At 43.0% G+C, this 21,648-nt stretch overlaps 1 protein-coding gene across 1 annotated transcript in view; it reads right to left on the reverse strand.

Annotated features, from left to right (window-relative positions):
* Positions 1–21,648, reverse strand: part of LOC129707916 (collagen alpha-1(VII) chain-like) — a 260,386-nt gene that overhangs the window by 209,173 nt on the left and 29,565 nt on the right. Inside the window, 5 exon segments of the mRNA XM_055653380.1 lie at positions 1,543–1,706; positions 2,980–3,150; positions 10,287–10,380; positions 17,496–17,655; positions 19,549–19,729. Of these exon segments, the coding sequence (XP_055509355.1) occupies positions 1,543–1,706; positions 2,980–3,150; positions 10,287–10,380; positions 17,496–17,655; positions 19,549–19,729 (770 nt within the window).

Raw genomic sequence — 21,648 nt, forward strand, 5'->3', positions numbered from 1 at the left:
ATCACTTATGACCTATGACATACACCTTCTTTACCACTCTGAGAAGTATAGGAACAAATAAGCAGACGAGGAGGTGAGTTATAATGTTAGAAGACTGAGCTTGCACTGAGGGCAGATCAGCATGAAGAGATGGATGAATTGACGTGGAGAAAGACAACACGGGGTGAGATGACCTTGATGAAGAGCAATGTAGGCTCGAAGGGCCAGGTGGCTTTGTCTTCAATTCACAGAGTCAAACAACACGGAAACCAGTCCCTCCACCCAATTTGTCCGTCCCAAAGAAGACACCCCATCTACACTAGTCCCACTAGCTGACATATTGTCCATATCCCTCTAAACCTTTCCTATCCATGTACTTGTATGAGGACAGTATCTAGTGTGAGGACCACAAGCTGCTTACTGGTATGAGAAAGTAGGCACATTGTATGAGGGTAGCTTGTTGACCAACGATGACAGGTTGTGAGAGGGATGGCTCATTGCATGAACACAGTATGGTGTCTGAGATGATAACACACAAGTCAAGAAAACTTATGAATCTGGAACAAACAGGTTGTGGGCATATGGAATGAGCTGCCAGAGGAGGTAGTGAGGTACAATAACAACAGTTGAAAGACACTTGGACAGGTACATGGATAGGAAGGTTTAAATGGTTATGGGCCAACGTGGGCTGGTGGGACGAGTGTAGATGGGGCATCTTGGGCGCGATGGACAAGTTTGGTGGAAGGGCCTGATTCCGTGCTGTATGATTCAAGACAAGGCCATTTGGTCCTTCAAGCCTTAGTCTTCATTGAGATTACAGCAGATTTTCTACCTCTAGGCCAGTTTCCTGTGCTTTTCCATATCCCTCGATTCTCCTAATGTCAAGGACACTATTGGTTTTAAATGCACTCAATGACTGAGCCTCAACAACTCTCAAGGTAGCGAAATGCAGGAACTCATCACCTTCTGATGTTAAATTCAGTCAGTCTCTATTCTTTCAAAGACCTTTTCTTTCAGGCAGCCCAGTGTGCATGTGGTGGGGCCGTCGCCCCTCTGCACCAGAGACCCGGGTTCAATCCTGACTACGGGTGCTGTCTGTTGCGAGTTTGCACGTTCTCTCTGTGCCGGCATGGGGTTTCGCCCGAATGCACCGGTTTCTTCCCACATCCCGAAGATGTGCGCGTTTGTACGTTAATTGGCCCTCTGCAAAATAGCCCAAATGTGCAGGGAGTGGACGGGAAAGTGGGACAAGACTGAACTGGAGTGAACAGTGATCGATGATCGGCATGGACTCGGTGGGCCAAAGGGCCCGTTTCCATGTTGTACGACCTTTAAAAGAACCAGCAGAAATTGGAAATGAAACAAGTTTTAAATTGTAGAGAAAGGAGGAGGGGCAAAGAGAAAGGAGGAGGGGCAAAGAGAAAGGAGGAGGGGCAAAGAGAAAGGAGAGGGGCAATAAGGGTTGGGCCTACTCTACAGGATTGGGCCACTCTTACGTTTCTTCTCCTCCTCCTCGAAGACGACAACAGTGACATTCAAAAGCTCAACAGCGACAACACTCACCTGCCACTCTTCTGCAGATATAAGTTGTCCATCCAATGTATATGGGTTGATAGCAATTCTGTAGCTCACCACAGCTCCAGTAGCAGGAGCCCAGGTCAGTCTCACAGAGTTATAACTCACTTCACTAATCACCAAATCCCGGGGGCCAGTGATTTTTTCTGCCACTGGAAAGAAAGGAGAGAAAAGATTAGATTTATCTGTTGCAGGAAGCAAGAACATTCATTACCATAATGCTATTCTGCCTCACTCCTATTTACTGTATACATAGGCTCCCTCGGGAGCTGATATTTATATCAAGTTTCTTTTCAGCTCCTAACACTCTGATTAACACCTTTAAGAAGGTCTTTGTGAATGCTTGACTCGCAGGGGATTGCAAATTATAAGGATAATTACCCGAAAAAAACAAGACTCCTGCAAAGCATGATTGTTGTTCAGAGTTTGACAACTGGGGTGATTGTGTACCAAGCAAAGCAGCCCATTATAGGAGCAAAACTACCAGAGATTTCAAGGTGACTTTCAACATCAGGTAACCCGCTTGCAATGTTGGGTATCTGATTCCCACCCAAGGTATGGTTATCTCCAAACTCAACTACAGTATTTCATAAGTTTGCAGATCAAGACCCATCCTATCCTGCATTGTCTATGCTTGAACCAGCTCAATATCTTGCTCCCCCTTTCCTTTCATGCATCAAGCCACCTTCAGCATTACCTCCTACCCTGCCTCGTTTGCAAATCAAAAGAACGCCTCAATTCATTTTTTTCCTTTATTACATTCAAACCTTTCCTTGGCTTTACCCCACACGCACCTGCAACATTTTCCAGCTCTCCAGCTCTTTGAGAGCTGTCTGCTCATTCATTTATACTTTCCTGCACATCACTGATTTTCATCACTGTATTGTCAGCTGCCTCAATACAGAGGCCAAAGTACCCTGCCGGTGTAACTCCTCTTTTAGTCACACCTTGCCCCCTAACCCCCCCCCCCCCCCCCCCCCCCCCCCCCCCCCCCCCCCTCCTTTATACCTCTTTATGTGGCCAGTTCAAATTTTGCCTGAGTACATCTATATGGTTACCTATAAAAATCTTCTCTACTTTTCTGTAAGGAAACTATATACAGTACATTCAAGTATTGTTAAATTGACTTGCTGAGTGTTCCCAACAATTTATATTATCATTTCATATTTCCATCATCTCTAGTGTTTTGCTTCTGAATAATGAGACACCAAGCAACAGATCCGAAAGGAGAATTGGTTCAGCAAAGCCCACACTCACTCAAAGATAGACTGAGACTGTCCCAATTAATTTCATCAAAACCCATCTGAGAGAGAGAGAAATAGTTTCCTTCTTCATCCTGGGTTCAAACAATCCCTAAAGTTGAAAGCAGTGTGCCGACAGTGTGATTTGGGAAGGCTTGCCACTGCATCATACATGATTACTTACACAGTGTTGGCCTCACAGGTCTAGGAACTTCTGAAGCTGTGAAACAAAGCCTCCTGGTGATCTTGGGTAAAATGGTGTTGAGTAGATTAAAATCCTCCACAAATAAATAATGCTCTTTGAACGGATCAGAAGCAATTTTCTTCAGCTCATTTTTATCTGAATTTTTTATTCCTTTAAAAAAGAGAAAAGAAATACATAATGAAGACAGACTGAATCCCACCAAGTCCCTGCATCATTTTATATTGAGTTTGTTAACATTGTTGAACTGCGTGAAACACTTTTCATTTCAAGCATCCAGTGGCAATTTTCAAGTGAATGCTATGGAATACATCCCTGCACAGACCCAATAACCAATATCATCGGAGGAGCTTCCCTGTTTTAAACCATTCCAACCATCCTAGGCTCCACAAATTCAGCTTCTTATCATTCATTGAATGAATGAATAAATACTTTAGATTCAGATTCAGATTCAGATTCAATTTTAATTGTCATTGTCAGTGTACAGTACAGAGACAACGAAATGCATTTAGCATCTCCCTTGAAGAGCGACATAGCAAACGATTTGAATAAAAAAAAATAATAATAAGTGTCCGGGGGGGTCACATGTCACATTGTCACATGTCACAATCTGAATCTGAATCTGAATCTGAATCTGAATCTGAATCTGAATCTGAATCTGAATCTGAATCTTATGAAAACATGCAAAACCAGAATTATCAGTTTGTAAGATGAAAGTGTTTGCATACAGATCTGTCTAGAGCAGATAGGTCGTTGCAGGGAGTGGTGTAGTCAAGTTCACAGAACACCCCTTGTACTACATCCTTGCACATCTCGGTACTAATAAAACGGACTTTTAGCGGCCATTTTCCTTCATCCTCATACATGCACCAAAGCTGATCTCCACAAGATCTACCATTTGCAATAACCTAGCTGATGTTGTTCCCGCTTCCACTTCCGTTTGCTATGCACTTTAATGATAAGCATAGATGTATTTGTTCCTTCGTTAATTTGTTATTGAGGGCCACCCACCACCATACCCCACTTATTGCCATTTATTCCACATACCCCATGGCCATTTATTGTCACAAGTCACAATGAAATTCTTTGCTTGCACACCCAAGATATACAGTAGGCGCGCCAGGACCACTTTTGTTCTCCCCCCCCCTCCCTCACGCCGGGTCCACCTTTGTTCCTTTCCAGTTTCTACTCACAACTAAAACATTCCATCTCAAATCCAGTGCTGTCCCTCTGCACTGTACAGTGCAGTCCTGTCCTTCCTTAGTGCCGTTTAGAGATATTAGTGTACTGTAGTTTACAGAGTAGTGAGCAGAACTGCACAAGCAATCATTTATAAAGTTGCATCTAAGATCTTCCTGCTCTTATACTCTGTGCTGGCCAATGAAAGCACAAATTGCACCTTCTTCACCACTCGATCTATCTTTATTGCCACCTTCAAGGATCTTTGGATTGTACACCAAGGTCTTTTTTCTTTCTCAATACTCTCTAGGCCCTTACCATTCATGTCATAGGTCCTACCCTTATTCAATGCTCCTAAAACGCTTTGCCTCACACTTATCTGGATTCAATTCCATCTGCCATTGCCCTACCAATTTACCGGCTGATCCATATCATCTGTAGTCTAAGACTACCCTCCACGGGATCAACGGTTGAACTAATTCTGTTCCCTTCTCCACACAAGACGCCTGAACTACTTAGTGTCTCCGGCACATTTTGCTTTCATCTCTGATGTCCAACATGCAATACATATATATATTGCACGTCTGAAGAAGGGTTTCGGCCCGAAACGTTGCCTATTTCCTTCGCTCCATAGATGCTGCTGCACCCGCTGAGTTTCTCCAGCTTTTTTGTGTAACATGCAATATATATATGTGAACAATGGTGTGTGAGGCCTTGCTGAATTTGCATGTATTTGCATTTGTCTCCTTAGCCGAGGAAGGACATTCTTTCTATGAACGAAGTGCAACAAAGGTCTGTTAGGCTGATTCCCGGGGGTGGCAGGATTTTCATATGAGGACATGCGGGGTTTATTAGGTATGTATTCACTTGCATACAAAAGAATGAGAGAGGATTCTATAGGACCTTATAGAATTCCAATTGAGTAAACAGGCCAAATGCAGAAAGGATGTTGAATGAATGGATGAAACTTTATCATCACATGTGACATGTCACAGCGATATTCTTTGTTCTGCATACCCACGGTATGTAAAGAGTCACCACATATAGGGCTCTGACAAAGTTACAAAGAATCTAATATCTCAATATCTGAAGAGCCCAGTACCATGGTCCCAGGCTTAGAATACAATGTAGGCATTCAGAGCCAAGATCAGGGGAAACGTTTTCATCCAGAGGATGGTGAGCCTGTAAAATTCAGAGAAGGCAGTGGGAGCCAAGTCATTCAATATTTTCAAGGTGGCAGATATATGTATAATAAAATTTTCATTATCGGCATATTCTTATATCCAATATTTCTCTCAAAAAAACTCAAAATGGGATTAGATTGATTTATTTAAATACTGCGTCAATGTTTATCAAGCTGCTTTTATACTTTCCAAGAGTATTTTGTATGTTAGGTGGCTAGATCTGATGATAGATTTACAGCAGAGCCTCATTTTGTGATGATAATTCTTTTCCCAAACAGGGTTAAGGGAGAAGGGGAGAACGTATCTGGCAACTGAACCATTCTACGGACGACTAGAGCTACTATCTACCTCATTGGAGTCCCTCAAACTATCTTTGATCAAACTTTACTGGGACTTTATCTTGCAGTAAACATTATCCACGTTGTTCCCTTTATCATGTATCTGTACACCGTGGATTGCTCATTTGTAATCACGTATTGTATTTCCACTGACTGGTTAGCACACAACAAAAGCTTTTCACCCTACCTCGGCGCACGTAACAATAAACAAAACTCAAACTCAACATGTGGGAACAGGGAAGTATTTACTCAGCCAAGAAAGCGTTGAAAGGTGACATAGTCCTGAAGGGCCAAATGGCCTACACCTGCTCCTATATTCCATGGCTCTATGCTTCTACCAGTGGCATTTTGCTTCTGTGCGATTGCTTAACTAGTGTAGCAAAGCACTCGCAAAATCCACCAGATGGCATCAACAACCTTAGCAACACTCGGATCTCCAAACTAACAAGGCTTCTGACTAAATGTGGCAAACAGCACACAGGATGCTTCGGGAAAATAAGAGTAATTAAATTGCAATGAAGGGATTAACACAAACCATGCATACGACAGTACTTGCCTTTCAGCAACAAAAACTCTCAGAACAAGTGAATTGCCATCGCATTGAACTTTGCTCCTGAGATAAGTCGACAAACTATTTCTGCCACAGCTTGCGGGGTATGACGTGGTGCCGTGATTTGCATCAGAATGAAACAATTAGCATTATAAAATGTGGCTATGCTGTAAAACTATTATCAAATCTGGTCACTTCATTCCGTTTAATTTAGCTTAGAGATACAACGCGGAAAGTGGCCCTTCGGCCCTCCAGGTCCGCACCGACTAGCACAGATCCCCGCACACGAACACCATCCTCCACACACTAGGGACAATTTTACATTTTGTGCAAAGCCACTTCACCTACAAACCTACAAACCTGAACATCTTTGGAGTGTGGGAGGAAACTGAAGATCTCGGAGAAATCCCATGCAGGTAATGGGGAGAACGTACAAACTCCATACTAACAAGCACCCGTAGGAAGGCAGTAGCTCTACTGCTATGCTACCATGCCACTCCGTTATTTATATAGGATCAGGCTCTCCGCCCATGGCATTATGTTGGCACAGACATTGTGAGCCTGTTGTTGTGTTGCACTGTTCTATGTTCTATGAGTCCACACCGACCATCTTTCACCCGCTCACACTAGTTCCATGTTATCCCACTTTCTCATTAACTTCCTACACTAGAGGGGAAATTTACTGAGGCCAATTAACCTACAAACATGCATGTCTTTGGGATGTGGGAGGAAACTGGATCACCCAGAGGAAACCCACGTGGTCACAGGGAGAACGTACAAACTCCACACAGGCAGCACCCAAGGTGAGGATCGGACCTGGGTCTCTGGCACTGTGAGACTGCGACTCTACCTGCTGCACCACAGTGCCACCCCCTTAACATATAGAATAGGCATTAAAAATATAAAAGCAGCTTGATAAATCTTAATGCTTGAAAAAAACAATCTAATATTGTTCTAAGCAGCTGGTAGGGCTGCTACCTCACAGTGCCAGAGACTCTGGTTTGAGACTCGGGAGCTCCCTGTGTAAACTTTACACGTTCTCCCTGTGACCACATGGGTTTCCTCCGGGTGCTCTGGTTCTCTCCCACATCCCAAAGACCTGCGGATTTGTGGGTTAATTGCCCCTAATGTTCAGGGAATGGATGCGACAGTGGGATATCATAGAACTAGTATGAATGGGTGATCGGTCAGGGTGGACTCAGTGGGCGGAAGGGCCTGGTTTCCTGCTGTATCTATAAATGAATTCAATCATCAATCAATCAATCAATCAATCAATCATAACCCATTTTGAGATATATGATGTTAAAGAAGGAACTGCAGATGCTGGAAGATCGAAGGTACGCAAAAATGCTGGAGAAACTCAGCGGGTACAGCAGCATCTATGGAGCGAAGGAAATAGGTGACGTTTCGGGCCGAAACCCTTCTTCAGACTGATGTCTGTGTGAAGAAGGGTTTCGGCCCGAAACGTCACCTATTTCTTTCGCTCCATAGATGCTGCTGCACCCGCTGAGTTTCTCCAGCATTTTTGTGTAACTGAGATATATGATGTTGGATACAAGAGTAAGGTGATAGTGATGAATTTGTACACTGAGGCAAGGTTTTTACATTTTATTTGCAGTAATGCAGACACTTAATGCACCCCTTCTGACATAGGAAAGACACAATAAAGCCATTAATCCCCAGAATAATACTAGGAATTGAAGGCGTTGAACAGTGGTACTTGTGCTAATTATCTTACGTGAAGGAAACAGCAAAAGGCCATTCAGCCCACTCTGGCCTGTGGTGCGGTCCAATTAGAACAAGACTGACTTACATCCTACATCTTCCTCTGTGACATTTAATACCCTTGTCTCATGAATTCTATCAATCTCAGTGATAATGTTTTTAATTGAGTCTCCAGTCTCTACAGCAGACTCATACAGAGAGCCACGTTCCTTCCACCTTTTGCCTGAAAATGTTTTGTAATATTGCCTATGACCCGTTTATCTCAGATTTTGTTTCAATTGCCTGCTAATGTGATTTTATTTTTCCTTTCCAAGCATTAGAAGTCACCTCTGCTGTTTTACTTAAATTACTTGATTCAAATTACTGGTTATTTCAATCACTTTCTGAGTGAAACAACTTATAGATAACAAGAAATAGATTGTATTTAATGGAGCGGAGGAGATTACGAGATGGTCTAATTGAGGCTTTTAAAAAATCCAAGGGTGAATAGATGAAGATATTCCGCTGTTTGGAGAGTCAATAGCAAGGAGTCAATTTATAACTGTCACTGGGAGAGTGAGGAGAGTGACATTGGGAGAAATTCAGCTTCATGAGAGAATTGTCGGGATGGCGGGACTGTCATATGCTGAGAGAATGGAGCAGCTGGGCTTGTACACTGGTTTGGACACGCTAGAGGCAGGAAACATGTTCTCGATGTTGGGGGAGTCCAGAACCAGTGGCCACAGTTTACGAATAAGGAGTAAGCCATTTAGAACGGAGACGAGGAAACACTTTTTCTCACAGAGAGTGGTGAGTCTGTGGAATTCTCTGCCTCAGATGGCGGTGGAGGCAGGTTCTCTGGATGCTTTCAAGAGAGAGCAAGATAGGGCTCTTAAAAATAGCAGAGTCAGGGGATATGGGGAGAAGGCAGGAACGGGGTACTGATTGGGGATGATCAGCCATGATCACATTGAATGGTGGTGCTGGCTCGAAGGGCCAAATGGCCTACTCCAGCACCTATTGTCTATTGTCTAATTGTCGGGACATGGAATCATAAGGAATGTCATAAGGAATAGAAGTAGAATTAGGCTATTTGGCCCATCAAGTCTACTCCGCCATTCAATAATGGCTGATCTATCTCTCCCTCGTAACATCATTATTCTGCCTTCTCCCCATAACCTCTGACACCTGCCTGTGTGTGATTTATTGTGCTACAACAGATGATCAATCAAAGAAAACTTAAAGGCACTGGAATGGGCCTGTCCCACTTAGGCGACTTTTTAGGCGACTGCAGGAGACTATGCAGCTGCCACATGTTCGCGGGTGGTTGCCGAGGAGTCGCCTTCATGGTCGTGAGGAGTACCCGAATTCTGGGAACTAGTAGCGGCCTCATTATGGTCGCTGTGAATTTTTCAACGTTGAAAAATTAGCGGCGACTAGTGTGAATTTTTTAGACAGCGCTCCCCCCGCTTGCCCTGTCCCCCGCCTGCATAACGGGCTGGTGAAGGACGCGATGTGTGTGTGTGTGTGTGTGTGTGTGGTCCACTCTGACAGTCGCCATTCCAGTTGCCGGTATTTCAGGTTATTACTGGCAACTGTCAGACTGTTGAAACGTCGCCTAATTAGAAAGGTTTACCAGAATAAAACTGGATGTTAAAGATCAGAATGTCGCAGAAGTTTTAACAGACTGTTGCTCTTTTCTCTAGAAAAGAGAAGAATGAAAGTCATAAGGTAATAAGGTCATGTGAGAGGAGTAGAATTAGGCCATTTGGCCCATCAAGTCTACTCACCCATTCAATCATGGCTGATCTATCTCTCCCTCCTAACCCTATTCTCCTGCCTTCTCCCCATAACCTCTGACGCCTGTACTAATTAAGAATTATTTACTGTAAGGAGTGGTTGGGACACAGACAATTGCTGTGATTCAACAGAAGATAAATATTTAAAGCAAAGAAAGGAAGACTCTGGGCATGCCCTTATACTTGCCTGGCCCCTTGACTATCCCCTCAACATGTGTTAAGGATTCACGATCAGGAAGATAAGGTACAGATTTTTCTCACTATCACAAAGAAACTAGTATCCTAGAGTTATTGAGTCATTGAAATATACAGACGAGGAACAGGCCCTTCAGTCCACCATGCCAACCAAGCTCTCCAGAATATTACCCTACTACAACAAGTTCATAGATTGTTAATCTAGAGTTATCCAACAACAATCCATTATAATCAGGGAAATTGAACATTAAACATCCATCACATTTATTAAACATTAACCAAGATCAACTAGGGTCACTGAATATTATCCTGTAGTAAAGACCACTCACAAATCACTTACCAACTGTGAACATGGTCACTCCATTGTTGTGCAGTCTTTTGGCCGGGTCATCGACTGAATCTGTCGACCTTTCATCAGTGATCAAAACCATAACCTATTAAAATATGAGCATAGGAAATAAAGTTTGAGCTTAGTTTATTGTCACGTGTACCGAGGTACAGGGAAAACTTTTGTTGCGTGCTAACCAGTCAGTGGAAAGACAATACATGTTTACAATGAACACATGATCGAGCCATCCACAGTGCCCAGATACATGATAAAGGGAATAACATGAATAGCGTTTAGTGCAAGTTAAAGTCCAGTAAAGTCCGATCAAAGATAGTCCGAGGGTCTCCAATAAGGTATATAGTAGCTCAGGACTGCTCTCGAGTTGGTGGTAGGATGGTTCAGTTGCCTGAGCCTTCAGCTGCCTGAGAGTTAAATGAGTTGAAGAGTTAAGGTAAGGGACGGTATCACTGGAACCTTTGGTCAGAACACACAATTTCAAGAAATTGAGGGTGCAAGTAAAACGCTCTTGGGATCAAGCAGCCTAACATATCTTATAGATTAAACACAGTAATTTGGCCTCACATCACATCCCTTAAATCCTTTAAAATTAATTTCTGGCGGCACTTTAACATCTAGATGGGTTGATATTTGTACATAACAATGATAATGGTAGGAGCAGTCAATGAGGCAATGCTAGCGGTTAGACACAGGTCGACTGACAAACAAGGCTTGCTTGTTGAAGGATAAAATTGGTCCATTGGAGAGACAGAGTGGACAGCTATCTGCAGAGCCAAAAGAGATGGGGGAGATATTGAACAACTTTTTTTCTTCGGTATTCACCAAGGAGAAGGATATTGAATTATGTGAGGTAAGGGAAACTAGTAGAGTAGCTATGGATACTATGAGGTTCAAAATAAAAGAAGTACTGACACTTTTGAAAAATATAAAAGTGGATAAGTCTCCAGGTCCTGACAGGATATTCCCTAGGACATTGAGGGAAGTTAGTGTAGAAATAGCCGGGGCTATGACAGAGATATTTCAAATGTCATTAGAAACGGGAATAGTCCCCGAGGATTGGCGCACTAATGTTGTTCCATTGTTTAAAAAGGGTTCTAAGAGTAAACCTAGTAATTATAGACCTGTTAGTTTGACTTCAGTGGTGGGAAAATTAATGGAAAAGATACTTAGAGATAATATATATAAGCATCTAGATAAACAGGGTCTGATTAGGAACAGTCAACATGGATTTGTGCCTGGAAGGTCATGTTTGACTAATCTTCTTGAATTTTTTGAAGAGGTTACTAGGGAAATTGACGAGGGTAAAGCAGTGGATGTTGTCTATATGGACTTTAGTAAGGCCTTTGACAAGGTTCCTCATGGAAGGTTGGTTAAGAAGGTTCAACTGTTGGGTATAAATGCAGGAATAGCAAGATGGATTCAACAGTGGCTGAATGGGAGAAGCCAGAGGGTAATGGTGGATGGCTGTTTATCGGGTTGGAGGCAGGTGACTAGTGGGGTGCCTCAGGGATCTGTGTTGGGTCCTTTGTTGTTTGTCATGTACATCAATGATCTGGATGAAGGTGTGGTAAATTGGATTAGTAAGTATGCAGATGATACCAAGATAGGGGTGTTGTGGATAATGAAGAGGATTTCCAAAGTCTACAGAGTGATTTAGGCCATTTGGAAAAATGGGCTGAAAGATGGCAGATGGAGTTTAATGCTGATAAATGTGAGGTGCTACACCTTGGCAGGACAAATCAAAATAGGATGTACATGGTAAATGGTAGGGAATTGAAGAATACAGTTGAACAGAGGGATCTGGGTATAACCGTGCATAGTTCCTTGAAGGTGGAATCTCATATAGATAGGGTGGTAAAGAAAGCTTTTGGTATGCTAGCCTTTATAAATCAGAGCATTGAGTATAGAAGCTGGGATGTAATGTTAAAATTGTACAAGGCATTGGTGAGACCAAATCTGGAGTATGGTGTACAATTTTGGTCGCCCAATTATAGGAAGGATGTCAACAAAATAGAGAGAGTACAGAGGAGATTTACTAGAATGTTGCCTGGGTTTCAACAACTAAGTTACAGAGATAGGTTGAATAAGTTAGGTCTTTATTCTCTGGAGCGCAGAAGGTTAAGGGGGGACCTGATAGAGGTCTTTAAATGATGAGAGGGATGGACAGAGTTGATGTGGACAAGCTTTTCCCTTTGAGAATAGGGAAGATTCAAACAAGAGGACATGACTTCAGAATTAAGGGACAGAAGTTTAGGGGTAATATGAGGGGGAACTTCTTTACGCAGAGAGTGGTAGCGGTGTGGAATGAGCTCCCAGTGGAAGTGGTGGAGGCAGGTTCATTGGTATCATTTAAAAATAAATTGGATAGGCATATGGATGAGAAGGGAATGGAGGGTTATGGTATGAGTGCAGACAGGTGGGACTAAGGAGAAAAAAATTTGTTCGGCACGGGCTTGTAGGGCCGAGATGGCCTGTTTCCGTGCTGTAATTGTTATATGGTTATATGGTTATATGGTAGCACAGGACACACTGAGGGTATCTTATTCTCTTACTAGTATTCTGTTCTGAGTACTGGTTAAGGTGAGGTTGTCCCTGGGAAGTGCAAGAGCTAGGGCCAGAGCACCATACAGCGGGGAGGGAGGGGAAAGAAGAACTCAATAGTTATAGTTTCTGTGCTTGGAGAAGTGATCCTAGGCTAAGCTGCCGGCTTGGTGCCAGGATTAAGGAGGTCACTGAACAACAGTAGAAAACGCAGGGGGTAGGCAGAGGGTGGGAGACTGACCAAGCAGATATGGTGGTCCAGATGGCGGCACAGTGGTGCAGCGGTAAAGGGCCTGTCCCACGACCTGCATGCAGCAAGCGCGACCAAACCGGAAGCAGGGGCCGCGCGGAGGACGAGTGAGTGACGTGAAGTTCGAGCGAAGTCCGCGGGAAGTTCACGCGTGACGTACGGCGTAGAGACGCTGCGCACTCCCGTCGAGGTGGTGCGTACGACGTCGAGGCGGCTCCGGGCCGGCAGACCGTTGCCGTGCGGAATTTTTGAACACGGTCAGTTTTTCGGAGCCCCGCGCGATGTCGGGACCAGCTCCGCACAACTCCGGCGATCTAAGTGGGACCGGCCCCACGAGGCCGTATGGCTCAAGTGGCCACGTTAGGTCGCGCTTGCCACATGGAGTCGCATGCTCGTGGGACAAGCCCCTAAAAGTGCTGCTTTACAGCACCAGAGACCCGGGTCCGACCCTGACTACAGGTACTGTCTGTGTGGAGTTTGTACGTTTTACCTGTGACTGCACGGGTTTCCTCCTGATGTTCGGGTTTCAAAGCAGAAGCACGTCCCAAATTATTTTCTGTGTTTTCCATCAGTGAGCACAACAGTAGAAGGATAGCACTCAGATAAAGTGTGACCAGTGAGTGGATGTCGGAGGGACAACTTTCAACATCTACAGTTTTGGGACCATACTAAATAAATCACATCTCAGCAGAGATGGGACCCGTGTTGTCACTGGAAGTTTACTAAAGCTGCGGGAGAGACCGAAGAATCAACTGATTTGCCACAAAGTGTTCACATGAAGGTAGCATTGAAAAGGAAAAAGAAAGGTGCAAATGGGATTGGGAGAAATAGGTAATAACAGACATGTAATATTTGAGAGAACACAATGTCTTGGTGCATTATGCAAATTCCAACCTGGTACTCCACAGGAAAGCAATTAACTACTTGAGAGTATAATGTTGTGGCACTCTCAGAAATTCACAAGGAAAAGGAAATGCAGATGCTGGTTTACAACAAAAAAAACAACAGAAATTGCTGGAGTAACTCAGCGGGTCAGGCAGCATCCATGGAGAGTCGTGTCATCTTCTCCAGAGATGCTACCTAACCCGCTGAGTTACTCCAGCACTTTGTGGCTTTCCCAGGTATAAAAAAGGCTGGAATAAGTTCCAATCCGGGGTTCAGGAAAAATAAGGAAGAAAGAAAAGGAAGATAGAAGGAAGTAGCAGAATTGATGATGGAAAATATCACAGTGCTGGAGGGAGGATGACCAAGACAGATCATAATAAGCATAATAGGCTTGCTATCAAGATTACTGACTTAGGAATAAAACGATCCAAAGCAGAGCAGGGTAGAAAATGGACTAAATAACAGTGCACACAGTAGTTGTGGGAAGTTTGTATTTCCAGATTGGAGGGAAGTGTACAGAAGAAGTTCCTCAGGGCTTGATACAAGAGGTTGACATGTCAAGTTGATTTATTGAACTCAAGTACAGAAAGGTACAAGTACAATGACAATATTGCTTGCAGCAGCATCACAGAGAGTCAAACAACACACAAAGACATCAATTATACATGTTATACAAGACAGTGAAAAGAAAGAAGACAGAACTCAAACAAGAGATTGGTGCAAAATACAATGAGAAAACAAGCTCATGTTAGTGTAAGAGGGGGGTCTGTAGCAGTCCGTAGCTGAGGTAGGATTAGGGTTACGTCAGCCTGTTCAAGAACCTAATGGTTGTAGGAAAGTAGCCGTTTCTGAACCTGGTAGTGTGGGACCAGGTTTCTGTATCTGATAGTTAAGGAGAGAAGAAGGCATGGCTTGGATGGTGGAGACCCTTGAGAAATCTTCTTATGGAAGCTCCTCGTGTACATATTTCCGATGGTGGAGAGAACTGTGCCTGTGGTGGACCAGACTGAGTTCATTAATCTCTGCATGCTCTTGTGTTCCTATGTTTCAACCCATGGTGCAACCATTCAGGATATGTTCTACAGTGCATCTGTTGAAGATTGAGTATTTGATGACGTGCTGAATCCCTTTAAACCTCTAAGAAAACAGCGCTGCTGGCTTTCTTCATCATGATTGCATCTATGCGCTGGGCCGACAACAGGTCATCTGAGATGTTAATGCCCAGGATTTTGAAGCTACTAACTCAAACTAAAAAAAACTCTTCTTTCTGAATAGTGGATTCATTGCGGATGTTGTACCTACACCAGGATTAACATTTTGCTGGGAAACAACTGGGAAGTCTGCAGAGGTCCATGCTTTGCCTGTTGGAGTTCTGAGGGTTCGTCAGTGAAGCATAGAGACAGGTGGCATAGCAGAAGGTGTTCCTGAATTTGGGGAATTTTACAGGTAAACGTGGTTTAATTGCAGAAGCATTGGTTAAAGGATAGCAAAAGGATTTGAGTATAGGAGCAGGGACGTTCTACTGCAGTTGTACATAGTCTTGGTGAGACCACACCTGGAGTCTTGAATACAGTTTTGGTCTCCTAATCTGAGGAAGGACATCCTTGCCATAGAGGGAGTACAGAGAAGGTTCACCAGACTGATTCCTGGGATGTCAGGACTTTCATATGAAGAATGGATAGACTCGGCTTGTACTCGCTGGAATTTAGAAGATTGAGGGGGGATCTTATAGAAACTTACAAAATTCTTAAGGGGTTGGACAGGCTAGATGCAGGAAGATTGTTCCCGATGTTGGGGAAGTCCAGCACAAGGGGTCACAGTTTAAGGATAAAGGGGACATTTTTTAGGACTGAGATGAGAAAAACATTTTTTACACAGAGAGTGGTGAATCTCTGGAATTCTCTGCCACAGAAGGTAGTTGAGGCTAGTTCATTGCCTTTATTTAAGAGGAAGTTAGATGTAGCCCTTGTGGCTAAAGGGATCAGGGGGTATGGAGAGAAGGCAGGTACGGGATACTGAGTTGGATGATCAGCCATGATCATATTGACTGGCGGTGCAGGCTCGAAGGGCCGAAGGGCCTACTCTTGCACCTATTTTCTCTGTTTCTATGATTAAAGGCTTGAATAGCTGTTGCATCGAGTCACATTTTATGCACAAATCCATGCTACATGAGCACAGATGCACTCAACAGTTGCAGCGCGGAAGGAGGCCACTTCAAAATATATAAAAACCACAACAGAAAGAGTGACGCCTGTTTGGTGGTGAGTAGTCGCCTCAAGAGTCGTTTTTATGGTCGACGCTGGATTTTCAACATGTTGAAAATTTCCGGCAACCTGCTGCGACGATGACGGGTGCCGGCAAGTCGCCGAAAAAATCGGGTAAGTGGGACAGGGCCCTTTAGCAGTGAAAGCAAATTGCAAGCTGGAAATCTGAGAAAACTGATTTTGAATCAGAGAGACTCGTAAAATTTAACATTAACAAAATAACAAGTGAAGACAATAATAAATGACAAACCCCCTGGGCTATGTGGTTTAGACCACAAGCTTTTAAGGGAGGTATGTGAGAATACTGCAGATGTCAGCTACAATTTTCTCCTTGTTCTCTGGGTTTTTTTTGAGTGGAACATTTTATACGCCATTACGTTGTGAGGAACGATAAGGAAAGTAAACCGAGGGATTGTATAAAAGCTAGTCTAGCATCTGCTGTCGAAACATCACAGGTCTATAAATAGTAATAGCGCAACTGAATACCTTGAAGACTTCTACCTGATCATAAAATCTGCGTGGATTTGTATTGGTAAGGTCATGCATTCACAAACCTGTATTAATTTTTTTTAGAGATACAGATCAGCCCCCAGGTAACGATTGGCTTCCGATTTTGTCCATTAGTCGGAAAGTACACAAAATCTACTGGGTATTGTAAACCATAACTGCACAGTGTCGTAACACGTGGCATCACAGTAGACTGATGAGGAAGAATGGCTGAATATGGAGAGGAAGAGGAAAGCAGTTCGGCTATTACCAGGAACGACGGCGCACATGCATATGGGAACTTGTTCATTTGCAGAAGTGTCCACAGATCAGGCAAACATACCCACGGATGGTCTGTACAGAATGCCATCCAGTTCACATGTACCAAGGTACTAACTAACACAAGAGATCAGCCCTGCACCAAGCTTATTATAAAACTGCCAACCATCTCTCCCCATAGGGCAGTAGCTGCTTCTTCAAGAATGTATTGTATTCCTTTTGAAATTCATTGTTGAATTTACTTCCACCACCCATTCAAGTAGTTCATTTAAATGTTACACTGATGTACGTGTCACTACTAAAGATGTGTTTGATCTCACTGATATCATAGAGTTGTACACAGCTCATCTATAATTGGCTTGAGTGTGTTTGGTACTAAAAATTTGATGCCCAAAAATGGCAAGTTTCCCACTCCTGAACACTCACATCCTTCACTGCAAAGGGAACAAAACATGGAGCAAATGTTATCACACGGCAGCGCTCAGAAGTATAACCAACCTTTGGCGTGTTCTCTCTAGTCATTGACTGGCTGAATACAGATTCCATGAGAAAGTCAAGGGCGGCTCCTGTTTTGGTGTTCCCCCCTTTAAATGTCAGGTCTCTGATGGCCACCAACACCTCTTCAATCCTCACATAGTCCGTAAGTGCAATTGCTGTTCTAGAAGCAAGAGGTAAGGTAAGAAATATGGGTCAAACACAAACCAGTCATCTTGTTTTCTTATGGATATTAACATAATATCATTTAAAATCCCATAGTTCATAAATGTATATGTTCTTGGAGAAGAACTAGGCCACTGGGCCCATCAGATCTACTCTGCCATTCAATCATAGCTGATATATCTTTCCCTCTCAACCCCTTTCTCCTGCCTTCGCCTCATAACCTGTTAAATGATTCTTGGCCTTTAACTGAGGGTAGAGGGTCGCTTAGCAGGACATATCCTAGATTAACAAAAGGAAAGAAGGAACTAAATATCACAAGAGAGATTGAGGAACACAACTGAAATATTACAGTAGGAGGGACATCTCAATGTCAGTACGGGGAGATTGGACAGAGAGCCAAAGTCTGTTGGGCAACTATCTCCAACCATGAGAGGAATTAGAAGTGAAACGATGACCGAACTAGGTTCCAGGAATGCCCTGCCAGAGGAGGCATGGGTGCAATTTAAGAAGCTTTCAGATGGGTATGCAGGGAATGAAGGGCAGACAGAGGAGATTGTTTAAATTGGCATCATGCTCTAGGTGGTCATTGTGGCCCTGTTCCTGTGTTGTACTGTACTAGGTTCAAAAATCTCGGATTCCTTCCTTCCTTCGATCTATAAGCTGCTAGCACACGATAGCATAACCTGAAAAAAAAGAAAATCTTGCACTTTTACACTGCCTTTCATAACCTCAAGCCATCTCACTTTTTTTAAACTGCATTGCAGATAATGCAAGAACCAAATTCCCAAGCTCATACAAGCAACAAGATGATTATGACTGGATCATCGGATTTAGTTGAACAAAGGCCAGGACATCGGGGAATCTTCTCTGCTGCTTCTAAGTGCACACTTCCTGGGGTATGGAAGAGGATGCAAATAATTCTGTCCTCCCAGCCACGCAATTTATTTATTTTTATTCAGTTTTCCTCTTGAATCTACATCCACCAACTTTTCAGTAAATACCCTGTTACCACAACACTGTTGCCTCGTGTTATCAATTTACCACCGGGCATAGATTCACTCGAAAACCCTTTAAAAATTGAAATCAATCAAACCTCTCCTTTGGGAAGAGATGTATTTCTTTGTTGCAAGGAGACAATATCTAACATATCTCGTCCTGCCTCTTCCTCTCCGCTATACTATTTCATACTCACTGCAACCTGTACCACAAAACATTCCTCTTAGTTAGCTTACCTGGAAAAGCACCTGTGGAAAATTGAAGGTGCATTTGCTGCACAAGTCGTGCGAATCTAGTGAGGGAACCTCACTACTTCAGGTCAACTAGGTGAGAGCTTAAGGGCCTGTCCCATTTAGATGTCATTTGCGCGTCTCGCAGGATGCGAGCAAAGATTTTGTGAATCCCAAAATCCTGGGGCGCCGTGCGTGGCCGGGCGTCACTGCCTACATCACCACGCACCATTCGCGCGTAATGCACGCCAGTGCGCGCCACGTGCTTGTCACGACGCGCGCGTTGTGATGCGTAAATTATGTAGCATAAATGACGCCCTAGTGGGACAGGCCCTTTGCCCATCAATAGAGGATGAATATTCGTGAGGCATTTGGCCAGAAGTGAAAGGAAATATGGGACCTTTTAATCAACTTGATTTTAATATTGATAAATGTATTGTGATTTTATGTCCTGTAAGGTGTCCTTGGGTGTCCAGAAAGGCGCCAGCAAATAAAATGCATTATTATTATTATTATTATTACCTTGGAGGACGGCAGGATAAAAGAGGTTTGCAGAGATGTGGAAGGTCATATTCATGGAGGAGATTGATCAAAGGGAAGAAGATTGCTGATCTAGCTGCATGTTTGGTGAAATTATAAAAGGATGCTGGAAATGTTTGGGTTACCTGGGATGGTCACTGTAGAGTGTGACACCAAATCGGATTCCCTCTTTCCCTATCGCAACGTTCTTGAATGAAGTTATGATGCCATTGAGGAATTCTTTGATCCTCTGGATGTTTTCCTCTCCCATACTCCATGATTCATCCACCGTGAAGATTATATCAGCTGTTACTGCCGTAAGACACACTGAAACAAAATGCACAATCCAGGTTAAAGAGAATAGGCAAGTGCCCTATTCAGTTAGTGCCAGTTCAACCCTCTTTTTCATTTGAAGATAAATTAAAGACAAATATGTAAGAAATCGTTACATTTACAAAGTGCCTTTCATGGTGACAGTATGCCTTCAAATGCTTTCAGTAGAGGGTATACTTTTGAATTATAGTCACTGTTTCAATATAGGCAACATAACAGTTTATCTGCCACATCTTGGATATTAAGACATGATGCTGTCTATTACAACAAATGGACAAAACATTCAATTACCACAATTTTGAAGAAATGGAGGGGAATTATGTTTGGAGTTTTCACAAACTTCAGAGGATCTGCACTCATGAGAGTTGTCATGATGGGATGTGAACTCAAGTCCTGAGCTTAATAATCAACATAGCTACCCAATAAATGTCAAGCTCTTGACTATAGGCTTAAAGTGACACATCCAGACTTTCTCAGCACTGGCTGTGCATATACTATTGTACTTGTGTCCCAAATGGCTGAGTACAAGTTCCCCAGAGCTTGTGTGAAATGGTAATTTTCACAAATAACTTGAGGCCCCAAGTCAAATATGTGCAACATCAGATATGGCGGGACGACCAAGGCACACTATTCTATGGGCCGACACTGCTTGACAAAAAGCACCTAGAGCCTTCATCTCTGCAATGTGTCACAACTGTGAAGAGTGAAATTTGAGAAAGGAAAAGGTTGAAGTAGTTAATTGTGGAAGAAGTGGGCATTGGGGATGGGGGAGGGGAGGGGGGGTGGGGTTGGTGTAGATCGCTATGAAGAGAGGACATTCAGGAGAGGATGACCAGAGATGGGTGACAGGATCACCAAGTAGCAATGTTACAAAATTTTGAGATTTAAAAAATCAAGTCTGCAATTTATCCCATCAGATAAAGCATAACAATAAGTTTAATTTGACACCAAATTCACTTTCATATCTCAAGTATTAAAAAAGTTATGAGCATTTTCATACTCGGAAATTAGCATCTTGTTCCCTATTGATTTTCAATGGACATTACAAAAAAGCTGTGATCTTGGATAGTCAAAAGCCCATTTCTTAAGGAAAGATTAACATTTTTAAATAGCCTAAGTGTCCAAAGATTATTCACAAATAATTCACAATATAACATGATTTTTATATCTAATTTACATTAATTTATAGGCCAAATGGAAGGAATTTAGTGTTCAATTGCTGTAAATAAATGCCCATTTAAATCGGCTTTCTAGTGGGTTCATGTGGAACGCGCTGGTTTAGAACGTTGACATCGCGCTGGATTAGTGCCCTCAAATGCCGAGAAAAATACTGCGGGATATAAAAAGCCCAAAATGAACTACTCGCTATAGATAACTTGATATTCAGGGTTATATATATGCCCCATTTAATGTAAAAATAAGGTACATACCTTTAATTGTTTGCTTTATAAAACCCTGGGGCTGCGAGAGGTTGCGGAATGAGACAGTAATTTTAAAACTATTAGAACTATATTATCGAGGCCTATAAAACTAATAATACCTTTTGCGACCGGGTCTTGCAGCGATTTTTCGTTAATGATTTACTAGGCTGAACATGTGCGATTAGTACAGCCTAGTAAAAATCGCGTTTTAAACCCGCCCCCTCCAAACAGCGCCAAAATCGCGGACATGGCTGAGGGCAGATTCCCAATGACGATTCAGGTAGGTTTTGTAACATACCTACACCAAGGTGAAGGAACTACAAGTCATACAAGATGCGGGGAGAGCATCTTGCCCACCCCCAAATTAGCAGCAAAGGTTTCATCTCAGATTATTGGGCTCCCTCATTATAGGTCTGAGACACTTTCCGCGGCTCCTACATATTTTTTCCGGTTTTGTGGTTATCACTCAATACCTGACGTTCTAAAGATTTG

The sequence above is a fragment of the Leucoraja erinacea genome, chromosome 22 (assembly GCF_028641065.1).
Source record: "Leucoraja erinacea ecotype New England chromosome 22, Leri_hhj_1, whole genome shotgun sequence".
NCBI classification, from domain to species: domain Eukaryota; kingdom Metazoa; phylum Chordata; class Chondrichthyes; order Rajiformes; family Rajidae; genus Leucoraja; species Leucoraja erinaceus.